Below are 12,805 nucleotides of genomic sequence, written 5' to 3'. Positions count from 1 at the left end.
AAAAAATAAAATATATATATATATATATATATATTTATATATATATTATATTTATATTAAAGTCAGCATGTTATTAAACTTGACTTTTTTTTTTTTGATCTCAAAGTTTTCAATTTTTAATCTAAATTTCAACAGACGTCTCTCTGGTGACGTATGCCAAACTTCTCCAATCATTAGTCCACCTTAACACTACCCCTTTCCTACAATCCGCTGCAAGTTCACATTCAGGTCTGCCTCCATCCAACAATCGACAACCAATGAATAGACAAAAGCACTGCCCTACTTTTTTTCCAATAAACCATTTCACTCGGATGTAGATCACAATATAGAAGAAAAGATCTGTCACTACTTTAAGTCACACTATGAGGTGTAAAGTTGCATTGTGAGATAAATTTGCATTGCGCAATAATTACTTTTAACATGTTTTACTCTGTCTGAGGCAGAACTGAGATAGATTTGTTCTGATTGTCTGTAGTTTTGTAGTTTATGATTGATAGTATCACACTTAATTTTAGCATTCAGGGTGGACAGACAAATTGTTCATGGCTGGGATCTTGCTGTTTGACGTCTAGTTAGTACATGGTATAATAGTAGTTATACTTTGAGTGTTTGTTTGTATATTGAGTATGTAGAATGAATAGCTGATAAATAGCTGTGTAGCACCTCTCAGGTAAAGCAGTCTCTTGTTCACAGAAGTGTGAATATTTAAATCTGTATTTCTCTTTTCTATTTTCCTTCTCTCTCTTTTCACACATTCACACTATGATTGTCTCTGCTTACATCTAAACACACTCAAATCAGGGTCTGTATTGCGACATACGTCAGCTGGTTCAGTTTATTAAGGAGTCCCATGGAAATGTCTTCCGACGTGTGGCTCTCAGTGCACTTCTGGACAGCGCTGAAAAACTCAATACCACAAAAAAAAACGATGAAAAGGAGGAGACCAAGCCATCTTCAGCAAAAAAGTACATGCATAAATATAACACACATTTACTCAAATGTTCAGTATAAAAATGCCAGTGGAATTTCTATTTGTCTATTTGCTTAGTACACTGTTTGACCAATTCAAAACTTTTTGTATGTATCTGTATCCGTGTTTCAGTGAAGAGCAAATCCCAGGAGCACTTCTAGGGAGAAAAGACTTTTGGAGGAAGATGTTCAAATCTCAGAGTGCCGCCAGTGATACAAGCAGCCAATCAGAGCAGGATACCTCAGAGTGCACCACTGCCCACTCTGGTACTACCACAGACCGTCGTTCGCGTTCACGTTCCCGTCGGATTTCACTACGCAAAAAGCTCAAACTGCCCATAGGTATGTTTTTGAGAGAAAGAAATTCTTTACACACATAGTCTTATTTGTCTCTCTTCCTTTGTTTTCGAATACAAAGCAGATAATTAGAGTCTTCACTATGAACAACAGTGTGATCAGAGGATGAGTTTAGCCCTTGGCTACCCTTTTTCTGAATTTCTTTAATTACAGAATTACTGTATGCAGGATTCAAGTGTATTATGAAATACATTTACTCATTAAACAGCACATAAACAGTAAGTAAAATGCAAAGTACAGTAAATACATTTATCTTAAAGAGCAGGTCATATAGTATTTTAAAGTGTCCTAATATTGTGTTGGAGTCCCCTACAACAGGTTTAAATGCATCTAAGGTCAGAAAACATTGTAATTTTCTCAGAATATACATTTAATATTAGAGTCATTTGCCAATGATTTCGAAACTATTCGTTCGAAGCAAGTTCGGAGCAAACCCCTTTTTTCCATAAGCCTACTCTGCTCTGATTGGTTAGCTAGCCAAGCCTGTTGATATTGGTTCGGAGAGCTTGTTAGTCCAAATAAAGAAGATTAGAAGCCAACAAAGGTAAAAGCCAAGATTAGAGAAGCAGTCCTTGCTAAAATGACATGCACACAACAAAAGGTTTGAATTGTATTTCTGTGGTATCCTTGAACACAGCGTCTTCTCAACATGATGTAAACACACTAACTAGTGGAAGTGTTTGTGGGCAGGTCAGACTCTGTTCGTATTTCGCGGGGAGGCGGGGATTATACAAATGTGTTACCCAGTGAAGAAGCCAACGAAGATAAAAGCCAAGATTAGAGAAGCAGTCCTTGGTAAAATGACGAGCACACAGCAAAAGGTTCGAATTGTATTTCTGTGGTATCCTTGAACACAGCGTCTTCTCAACATGATGTAAACACACTAACTAGCGGAAGTGTTTGTGGGCAGGTCAGACTCTGTTCGTATTTCGCGGGCAGGTGGGGATTATGCAAATGTGTTACCCAGTGACGTATACCGGTAACAGGCAAAAGATTCGAAAATATGACGACTCCTTAAGGCAATTCAGAATCGACTCTCTCTTTTGAGAGACAATATCTTTATTTATCATGCACTTTTTTGATTAACAACTTTGCAGATTGTTTTCATTTAAGGATAGCTACGTTATAAACTGCAAAAGAGATATTTTTCAAAAAGCCATATAACCTGCTCTTTAACAGGTCTAGATTGATAGTGATTTGCTCGCTGTAACCTAATAACTACAAAATTATAATTTCCATACACAGATGATTCTTTAAGGAATAGTTCACCCAAAAAATGTAAATTCTGTCATCATTTACTCACTTTAATTTGTTCATAACAAAGGAAGATTTGTATTCCCTTTAACGAGTTAATGTCCGTGTAACACATAGGTAAGATTGTAAAAGCTCTTTCTGGTATACAGCCTTATGCATATTTTTATTATAAGAATGCTTGTAATATGAGAGATTGTGAAGTTAATATTAGGACTTTTAAAAAAATAAACCAATAAACTGTATTTTAACTAGAGTCTTTAGTTGTAATTGGTTTACTGGTGTGTTATGGATCTGAATGTTAAGAAAAATCATTCATATCTCTGTTCTTTCCTTTTTGTCACCAGCATGCCATAGGAAAGCTCGCCATCCACTCACTCTCTCCATGTTACGTATGTGTGTTGTGTTTTAGTTATGCAGCCTCATCATACAGTGTCATAATGGAAGAAAAAAAATGCAATCAAAGGTTTATTTATTTATTTATGTATTTTTTTAATACTTTTATGTAATGTGAGTGTGTATGTTTTATTTGTCCATTTTTGTGTTTATGCTGTATGAGCCGGAGCACCAGCATGAAATCTTCCCTCTTTCATTCCTTTTGGCTTGTTTGCACTTCCATTTAAAGGGTACCAGAGTGCAAACCTGAATAGGTCTCAGAGTTACCAGAGTGCTACACTGACATTATTTCATATAACCATTTAACTTGTGGAACAGGAAACTGGCTGAAACGTTCCTCTCTATCTGGTCTGGCTGATGGGGTGGAGGACCTGCTGGACATCAGCTCAGTGGACAGACTGTCCTTTATCAGACAGAGCTCCAAGGTGAGGGCAAATCTCTGCATTTACTGAGTAGTAAGGTTAGGATAGTTGGTTAAGAGTGCCCATGATAATAAAAAATCTAGTTTAGAACGCATCTGCAAAGTTCTTATAATTGTAATATTATCCATGTTGGTTTGATATGGATTTTCATTTTCAAGTTTAATGACTCTGTATTGTCATGTGGTGTTCACATACTTTCCTTGACGTTGAATACATGTGACTATACTTTCTCTCTCTAAATAAACAGAAATTACAATTAATCTAATTCAAATTTTTAACAAAAAACATAGTATGTCATTGATATAGTATATGTATCAAAGATATAGAATATCAATGATACTAAAATAACACTGCCTTGACTGTTTTAATTTTATGCCCCTCAAAAAAATTTAAATAAAACTTAAAAAAAGAAATCAAAAACATGCTCATCATAGATGTTTATTCCAGTCATTGTATGTATGAATTGCTTTAAAACAATAGATTATTATATAGACTATTATACTTGTTATTCATATTTTGAGTTAGTTTATATTTTTATATTTTCCATCCTATTAGTATCCTATTAGTATTTTTTTCTGATGTTCTTTTTGTGTCATTTTAGTAGCTTTTGTTTGTTTTCTAATATGTTTATGTACATTTAAATTTTTATTTCAGTCTTAGTTATTTTAGTACATCAAGTTAAACTAAATTAAAATGCGAAATGTTTCCTTGACAACTAGCTGAAATAAAAAATGTTTTTTATATATGTATTTTTTTTTTATTTAACATTAATTTTATTTCTTAAGGTTTTCATTTTAGTTAACTATAGTAAATGAAACTAGAAACACAGGTACACACAAAACAAAGTAAAATGAATTATTAATAATAATGCTCCATTAATATGCACACACAAGGGGGGAAAGGGGGTAATATTCATCAGGTCCCACCAGAAACTATATCAATGTTACTGTGATCATTAGTGCAATCATTTTTCTGCCTCACCTAATTTCTTTCTTGGGAATACAGCTGAACTTTCATGACAGACAATCAGTCATTGCTGTAGAGTTATTAGAGAGGAAGTCCTTGATTCGAGCCTTTTCTGTACATCTCAGGTCAAGTTCACCAGTGCCGTGAAGCTGTCAGAGGGTAGCGCTATCGAATATGGGCGAGAGGAAGAGGAGAATTTCTTCAAGCGGCTCGGTAAATGGCGGTCTGGTCGGAGGAACCCTTCCAAGGTTCACCACACAGAAGAGAAAGATGGTAGAATCCTGGAGTGCCTTCCCTCACCTCCGTACACAATTCGCTCTGTTTGTTTGTGTGTGTGTCCGTACTTGACGTGTCTTGTGCTTCTGGTACACTCCTCTACCATCTTCCATACCAGCTCTCTGTGTGTTTGTCCATCTTTATCAGAGCCATCTGCTGGAAGAGGGATTGTGGTTCTCTGACCTATGACCTGGCACCATGACCCATCACAGCTTTGTCACTGTTGTCATGAACCTTCAGCTCTCCAAGTTAATAGTTAATAGTTATTAGATATTTATTTGGAGGATTTCAGAAGTCATAGACATAGTTTGATTTGCCGATCTTGAGTATTCTTGTTGTTTTAGACTATTGGCAAAAAACCGACATGCATGTTCATTCGATATCACCAGATGCATATTTCACCAGCTGTTCATGCAGAGGTTCTACACTCCTTTCACTGACATCATTCTGTGCCCTGACAAGGTTGCCATGGATTCCAGGAGCGCTTGGCTGCCAGTCAGGAGGCCATGAAGAATAAGAACATTGTGAATCTAGGTGCGATCAGACAGGGCATGAAGAGATTTCAGTTCCTGTTGAACTGCTGTGAGCCAGGAACTATACCAGATGCTTCCATTTTAGCAGCAGCGCTGGACCTGGTCAGTTCTATTTCTTCTGCTTGTATATAAAATGGTTTCACATTACTTTTGAAACATATCTAGACTGGACAGATAAAATATCAAGATAATTAGTATTAAAGGCTGGAATACACTACACAAGTTTTGCCCACATTTGTGTCTGCACTTTTTTTTTAGCTTCAGACTTTGATTCCACCCAGTCAGAGGATATCAAACATATTTGATATTTTAGTCAATTTTACAACGCATGTTTTAATTTGTCACAGATCCTAGCAAGGGTGCACATGTTTCTGCATTAGTTCAGAATATCTTGAAAGTTTAATTGTGTGTGATCCTCAGTTGTTTAGTCTATGATGCCCAGATTGTGTGATGATATTATATGATGCCTGCCAAAGGCAGCAAGTGTATGATGCCTAGTGTTTTAAAATGTGTTCATAATTTCAAAGTTGCGTAGTGTATACCAGCCCTTAAGGTGCATTTATTATGTTTATTTATTTATCTTTTCAAAATTTGTTGGTGCCTCTTGATATAGGACTTAATACTGATACCTATAGACATGGATCTATGAAGTTTTTTTTACTGCTGCTACTGAAGCTGTTTATCTTTTGTTTTGTTTTTGTGTATGTTTTTCTCATCTCATACTACACACATCTATAAATTGGGCATTCTTAGATTCAGTCTTAATACATTTTCACCAGATGTTGTTGTTTGCATTGGTATGTTGAACCTGTCTGCTCTCAGTTCTTTCCCTGCTGCAGATTTGTCTTGGATAGAAGTATTTTGTGGTGTGTTAGCTGTCGCCATCACATGTTCGCACTCTGCGATTGATTTATTCTCAATCTGTGGCATGGGAGCTGCGGGTCCTTGCGGACATATTAATGTTGTTGTCTCTGACTCTTCTGGTTTGCTTGTTTTTACGTGTGTATTTATTTATTTTTCCTAAATACACTTAAAGGGAAAGTGCACTATCAGAAACTCAGCTTTCTATTGATAATATACTAATGATAATCATTATGTCAACATCAAACCATGGCTGAGATATAATCTGTTAAATGTTGTTGGCTGTCATTAAACCTCTGTCGAGAAAGTGGACTCTAAAGGTTCAGGCGAAATTTAATTATTATTTGACAAAATTAGGGGATTTATTCAGACATCCATTAAACAGTTAAGACATCATTGACATGTTAAGTAAAAATATAATGTTAAAATAATATAGTGCATTTAATAATATTTAAAATTTGAGTGTTTTCATTTTTATACTTTTTTTTTCTAGCTGTATCCTAATAGATACATTTTGACTTGGCCGCATTATTATTATTACTATTATAGACCATTGATATGTCTAGAGTAATCTCATGTGAGTTTACATCATTTTAAAATTATATTTCTCAAACGTGCTATTAATTTCTTTATGTGTATTACTTTTTTAAATTAGCAAATGATTACTGAGTGCATCTTTAAATCAAGGTCAAAAATTGGTCTTTATTTTCAGAAAAAATAAGGAACCGAATACTGTCTTGTTAGTTTTGCTGAATGTCTTCACCAGGAAGCGCCCGTGGTGGCAAGGGCCTCACTTTTCCTGGAGTGTGCTCGTTTTGTGCATCGCTGTAACCGTGGTAACTGGCCAGAGTGGATGAAAGGTCACCATGTGAACATCACTAAGAGAGGACTGTCCAGAGGTCGATCGCCTGTAGCAGGAAACAAAAGAAACACAAAGCTCCAGTGGAACGCAGCCAAACACTTTTACCAGTGGGGAGATGTGAGTCACATTATACTGACAGATATTCAAATGTAGTCTTTCCTGCAGAAAACATTCTTATGTAATTTTTGAGAAATTCATTTGTGGTATTTGCCTGCATCCAATATTTGTATCCTCAAAAAGGCGATAGGCACTCGGCTGAGTGAAATTTGCCACTCAGACAGTGAGAGTCCAGCCAACATCTTGGGTTTTATCTATGATGAAGAGAGCAAGAGGAGAGCCAAAAAGGAGGATGAGGAGGAAGATTATCTGGATGACAGTAAGAGTGGAAATGATGAATTCAGATGAAACAAAGACAATGGACACTTCAAATCCAATATAATAGTTGAGCATTTAGCTTATATATTTTTTTATGATTCTTTCAACAGACACAGTCAACCCCACGAAGTGTGGATGTCCCTTTGCTCTGAAGATGGCTGCTTGTCAGCTGCTTCTGGAGATCACCACTTTCCTGCGAGAGACCTTTCCCTGTCTCCCCAGACCCAGGACAGAGCCCCTTGTGGTCAGTTTTGGTATTGTCTCCCTCAGACCAAAATCACTCATCAGAGTTTAGCAACTTTACAGATCTTCTTTATGCACCAAGAGCTTGTAACACTCCAAAGAGAAAGGAAAAATTTGAATCGCATCATATGACCCCGTTAACTAAAACTAAAACTATTAACTTACTAACTTAGTTTGAGTTGAAGCAGTAAAATAACTGAAAATAAATAAAAACTAAACTGAAATAAAATAAAAACTAAAACTGAAATAAAAATAAATGTAATCTAAAAAGTAATATTAAAAAAATAAATAAATTTAAAAAAAAATTCCACATGTCGTGCGTGCCTTTACGATTAACAATTCAGAGAGATTTGATAAATTCATATCTTTATAAAAAACATTCCATATATCTTTCATTAAGTATGTGTATGGCAGAATTCAGAATTAAACATTTCTCGAATTTAAATATCTTGATTCAGTTCAATTCAGCTCTTAGCATATAGCATATAGCCCTGGTGTATATTCAGCCTGTTTGACTAATGATTGAAGGGCAAGCGGATATTAAATTGCACAGAAAAAGAATGCATATAACAGGCTTGTCTTTTGGCTTCAATAGGATTTAGAGAGCTGTCGTTTGCGTCTGGACCCTGAGCTAGGCCGTCACCGCTATGAGAGGAAGATCAGCTTTGCAGGAATCCTGGATGATGAGGATGGGCACGATTCTCTGAATAGCAGCAGCCACACCCTCAAGTCTGACACTGGCTGTGAGGAAAAGAAATCATCACAAGAGCCACTGGGTAAAATGGAAGAGGAATAATTGTCTACATGTTTGATCAAGGCTGAAGTCTGATTTATAATTTTGTCTTGTCTCTTTTCCCCAGCTCCAATTAGGAAGATCCGTATTGGTGGCTCTCGGTTACTACAGATTAAAGGAGCAAGGAGTTTTCGAGTAAAGAAAGGAGGCTCTTTGTCTTCTATCCGCCGAGCAGGGAGTCTGAAAAGCACTAAGACGTCCAGACAGGACTCTGAGTCAGAGAATGACGCAGAATCGGAACGGCTGCTCTCCCAGAGTAGAGATACTGTCACTGATATAGGTCAAACAATCCTTCTCCTGATCTATATAAATTTATTTTAGCTTGACCTCATGTATCTGAGGGCTTTAATGTTAAATTTGTAAATGTAATAATTAGGGAGCTGGCCAAAGCTTCCAAACCTTATTTGGAAATACATGCATAATGGGAAAAAAATGGCATGAATAATAAACCTTACTGAATGGTAGAGAAAAATATTTGTTAGGCTGACCCAACAAACACAAGGATAAATGCATATCCGTGCATATTATAACTTAATGGTCAGTTTGTGAAGCTAAGATGACAAAGTGTCATAAACGTTTATGAATGAAAATATGAAAGGTGTTTTTTAAATTCAAACTGGATGGCTGTTTTGCAGTTCTTTCATTGAATGTGTCTCAGAAATTCTAACTTGTCAAAAGTAAAGGCCTGTTCACACCAAGGACGATAACTATAAAGATAACGATAAAGACATAGTTCTAAAATCGTTCTCAATATTAAAGAATAGCAGAGTCCACACCACAGCTATAACGATAAAGGCACAGAGAAACGATCTCGTTGGAATCGCTTTCAGAACGATTTTTTGCAGCTGATGAACGATAAAAACATTGACAGCCAATCAGAATCAATCCTGCTATGACGAGCTCGAGAATTTCAAGCGGCAGATGAGCGTGCACTTGGAATAAACAGACGATATCGTCGGCTGGTGTGGACGCTAATATAGTTGTATTTATGGTTATCGTTCTTGGTGTGAACAGCCCTTAACACTGAACTATGATATCATAAATATTTTCCACTATTTGAAATGTTTATACTACTGCTTTAAATCTTCCAAGTGAGAAATACATAACATGTTTCTGTATACAGCAGGGGTCACCAAATTGATTTATTTCTATATACATTTATATTTACCTCTAGCCTCTTTAGCTTGATTTACATAATTTTATGGATTATACAAGGCATATATGGACACTATAAACGTCAAAGCGATTCATCTAAAACAACTAACTGCCCACATCCAAAATAATAAACATACATTTTTGTCAATGCCACAAATAGATATGCAATACAAATATGCTTATGCAGATAATGGCTTTGCTGTACATTACTAACAGTTATGTAGTAAACCAAAACTTGACAACATAAATAAGAACTTCTTTTCATTAATTATAAAGTGTGTATGTGTTATATGTTTAGGGAGCCCTTGGAGTGCAAGCGAGCCAAGCATTGAGCCTGAGGGTCCTGGCAGCACAGGGGGTGTGGAGGACAACTACCATCGCAACATGTCGTGGCTACATGTAAGTGCCAGCACTCTGACTTTTCCCTGTGTGAAATAAATTTGTCTGATACAATCCTCTTTCTCAATTTCCAGATCATGATTCTGCTGTGCAACCAGCAGAGTTTCATCTGCACTCATGTGGATTATTGCCACCCTCGCTGCTATCAGCACCACAGCCGCTCATGTGCTCGGCTCGTTCGTGCTATCAAACTTCTATATGGAGAGACAGTAGACAGTCTGAAAGAGAACAGCACCACCGGCAATATCAGTGGCCGTGCCAAGAAGAGCAAAGAGGTGGTTAAATAATATTCAGTGTTTCTGTAGTACAGTGTCACTGTTCGACATGGCCCAAAACAGAATTTGATGTTCCTTTAGTAACGTTGCAAGTTAAAATGTATTCATTTTGTACACATATTATTAATTTTGTTCTGATGATCAAAAAGTCAAGTTGCATTCTGTACACTGTAAAGAAAATGTGGTTTCAACTTAAAGTGGTCATGCTGCCTTAAAATATTACATTTAGTCAACTTAAAATGTGAAGTAAGTGACAACTTGAATAGACTATTTCAAGTTAAATCCGAGAACGTTATTTTAACGCAAATATTTTAAGTTGTAATTGCAACAATATTTTTTACACTGTATAAATTCTGAATAGGCAGTTGTTTCTCACATTTTAAAAATAATAGGCCTATACCAAGCTTTTCAATCAGTCTGTTTTCAGTTAGGGATGCTCATTAACCAGTTAACCATTAACCGATAGTAAGAATTTTGACAGATTAATACAATCAGTTAAATGGTTTAAAAAGTAATTTAAGTATTTTTAAGTAATTTTCCAAAATATTTTAAAATATTTGCTGCATGGTTAAAAATAGGTTCTGCTACATATATAAAATAAAATTGTGTTTTTGAGAAAAAAAAGCAGATAAGTTCGTAAAAGTCGCATTTTGTTATTACATTCAGAAATACCGGTAAATAAAGCGAGATATTTACAAACATTATAAACACTATAAACAAAGCTAGTCCATATGCTATTTTAGTTCCCCTCACTCCACAACAAATGCTTTAAATCAGGGGTGTCTGATTAGCTGGATCAGGTGTGTTTAATTTGGGTTATAGCTAAACCAGAGATTGTCTTACTTAGGGTTGGGAATCGAAAATCGATTCCGATTCCAGAATCGGATACTTAAGGTCAGGAATCGGATACTTGTTGTCAAATTAAAATTTCGATTCCGCCTATCGATTTCTATGCGCTTTTTTTTTCTTCATCTGTGAGGACCGGACCTAGTGATCATCTGTGAGGACCGGACCTAGCGATCTGCCAGGACCTTGCTCGCTAATCTAAGCGCTCCAAAGTTTGGCTATATTTGCGATCAGAAGACAAAAAAGCTAAGTATAATATCTGTGATAGCTAAACATGTTGCAAGAGAGGTGTCACCACCAACATAACAAAGCACTTTAATTTAATAGATCGTTAAAGATCGTGGAAGAGAGCAGCTGTCATCTGTCATGAATGAAACAGCTTCACAGTCTTTTCAGCCACACAGTATCATTATTTCTGTTACAAACAGTTAAATCACAGAAGTACTGGGATAAAGGTTTATAGTTCAGATATAAACTGTGTGTATGATGTGTATGGTAGTGAATAAAATAGAGTAAATCACCTTTTGAAAGTAATTTGACACTTCAAATGAAGATTTATAGATTACATTGTTACGCCAGTAGGTGGCGAAAATGGGCTGTCAAAATGTATTTGTCTTTGAATCATACAAGATATTCGTTCAAGAATGCTGATTCATCCAGTAATGAAACAAGTACATCTTGAGTGAGTCATTTAATCATTAATTCATAAATTACATGTGATTTTGTTTTGTTGTCTAATGTTTTTTCTTCAGAATCATGAGAGAACCACAACTTCCATTGGGGGGGGGGAACTCAATTTATCCAGAATCATGCAGTTCTATTTTGCACAAACAGCTCTTAAAGAGTCCAGGTTTTATGTAGCCTGTTGATTTTTGTTCATGGTATTCAGCTCCAATAAATGTTTTGCAAAAAAGAGACACAGGATAAATGTTTGATATCATTATTTAATCACATTGGAATCGAAACTGGGAATCGAAAAGAATCAGAATCGATAAGCAGAATCGGAATCAGAATCGGAATTGATCAAATTCAAGCGATACCCAACCCTAGTCTTTCTATAAGGAGATGAGAGGGTCTGTATACTTACTATTGGAGAAAGCGTAATGGCTAACTTGGATCACTTGTCCCTTAATAACCAATCACATTACAGCCTTGACGTCATTGAATTTCAGTCAGAGTTGTGCGACACTCAATTGTCGTTTATGGATACCATAGGAATGAATGAGAAGTGCCGTAAGCTGAATCCCACCTGTTGCAAAAAGTCAGTGACTTATCTTATAAAATGGCATTTTTTTTCATGGTAAACTCTAAAAATAGTTCAATCCAAAAGTATTGTTTAGTGTAAAACATGTTGATGATTAGCAGATAGGCTGTCGATTCATTAAATGATAAGCCGTTTCCTCTAAAAAGCTGTTTATTTAGCGTAGTGAAGCCTCTCTTCCATTGACATCCATTCAACAAAAAAAACGGCCTCTGGTCTCCTTTCTCACGTACTGCCAGACCGGAAGCGTTACACTTTTTCAGCTAATGGTTGCAGGCTTGCCTTCTAGTGGCTTTGGCAAAACTGCAGGGCTGTGGCCATCCAGGAACTAAGTTTGACACTCCTGCTTTAAATTTAACAGTATTCAGCTAAACTAAAACAGATAATAACCCTGACATCAGCCCCCCTCCTGGAAGGTGCGTCTTCGCGCCGCAATGGCACAACTGAAGAGGGAGGGAGGGGGCTCTGGAGGTGAGCGAGGTGCAGGCAAAGGACAGGGAACAGGAAATGGAGGAAGCAGGAGGGACCAGGGTGGCAAAGACATTGGGAGGAGCCAGGAGCAGGA

At 36.5% G+C, this 12,805-nt stretch overlaps 1 protein-coding gene across 5 annotated transcripts in view; it reads left to right on the top strand.

Annotated features, from left to right (window-relative positions):
• Window positions 1–12,805, top strand: part of LOC107733373 (protein unc-80 homolog) — a 60,775-nt gene that overhangs the window by 11,958 nt on the left and 36,012 nt on the right. For 3 of the 5 annotated variants that reach the window (XM_016544983.1, XM_016544982.1, XM_016544984.1), the window contains 12 exons: window positions 802–965; window positions 1,103–1,311; window positions 3,292–3,398; window positions 4,487–4,634; window positions 5,100–5,272; window positions 6,798–7,010; window positions 7,134–7,269; window positions 7,379–7,512; window positions 8,107–8,287; window positions 8,372–8,584; window positions 9,758–9,858; window positions 9,933–10,133. In XM_016544983.1, coding sequence (XP_016400469.1) covers window positions 802–965; window positions 1,103–1,311; window positions 3,292–3,398; window positions 4,487–4,634; window positions 5,100–5,272; window positions 6,798–7,010; window positions 7,134–7,269; window positions 7,379–7,512; window positions 8,107–8,287; window positions 8,372–8,584; window positions 9,758–9,858; window positions 9,933–10,133 — 1,980 coding nt within the window. The remainder of the gene's footprint in view (window positions 1–801; window positions 966–1,102; window positions 1,312–3,291; window positions 3,399–4,486; window positions 4,635–5,099; window positions 5,273–6,797; window positions 7,011–7,133; window positions 7,270–7,378; window positions 7,513–8,106; window positions 8,288–8,371; window positions 8,585–9,757; window positions 9,859–9,932; window positions 10,134–12,805) is intronic. The other 2 variants (XM_016544986.1, XM_016544985.1) reach the window with 1 other exon arrangement.

The sequence above is a fragment of the Sinocyclocheilus rhinocerous genome, unplaced genomic scaffold (genome assembly GCF_001515625.1).
Source record: "Sinocyclocheilus rhinocerous isolate Xijiao unplaced genomic scaffold, SAMN03320098_v1.1 scaffold3688, whole genome shotgun sequence".
In the NCBI taxonomy this organism is placed as follows: domain Eukaryota; kingdom Metazoa; phylum Chordata; class Actinopteri; order Cypriniformes; family Cyprinidae; genus Sinocyclocheilus; species Sinocyclocheilus rhinocerous.
The sequence above is the reverse complement of the archived record's forward strand: the minus strand, read 5'-3'. Positions and strand labels throughout refer to the sequence as shown.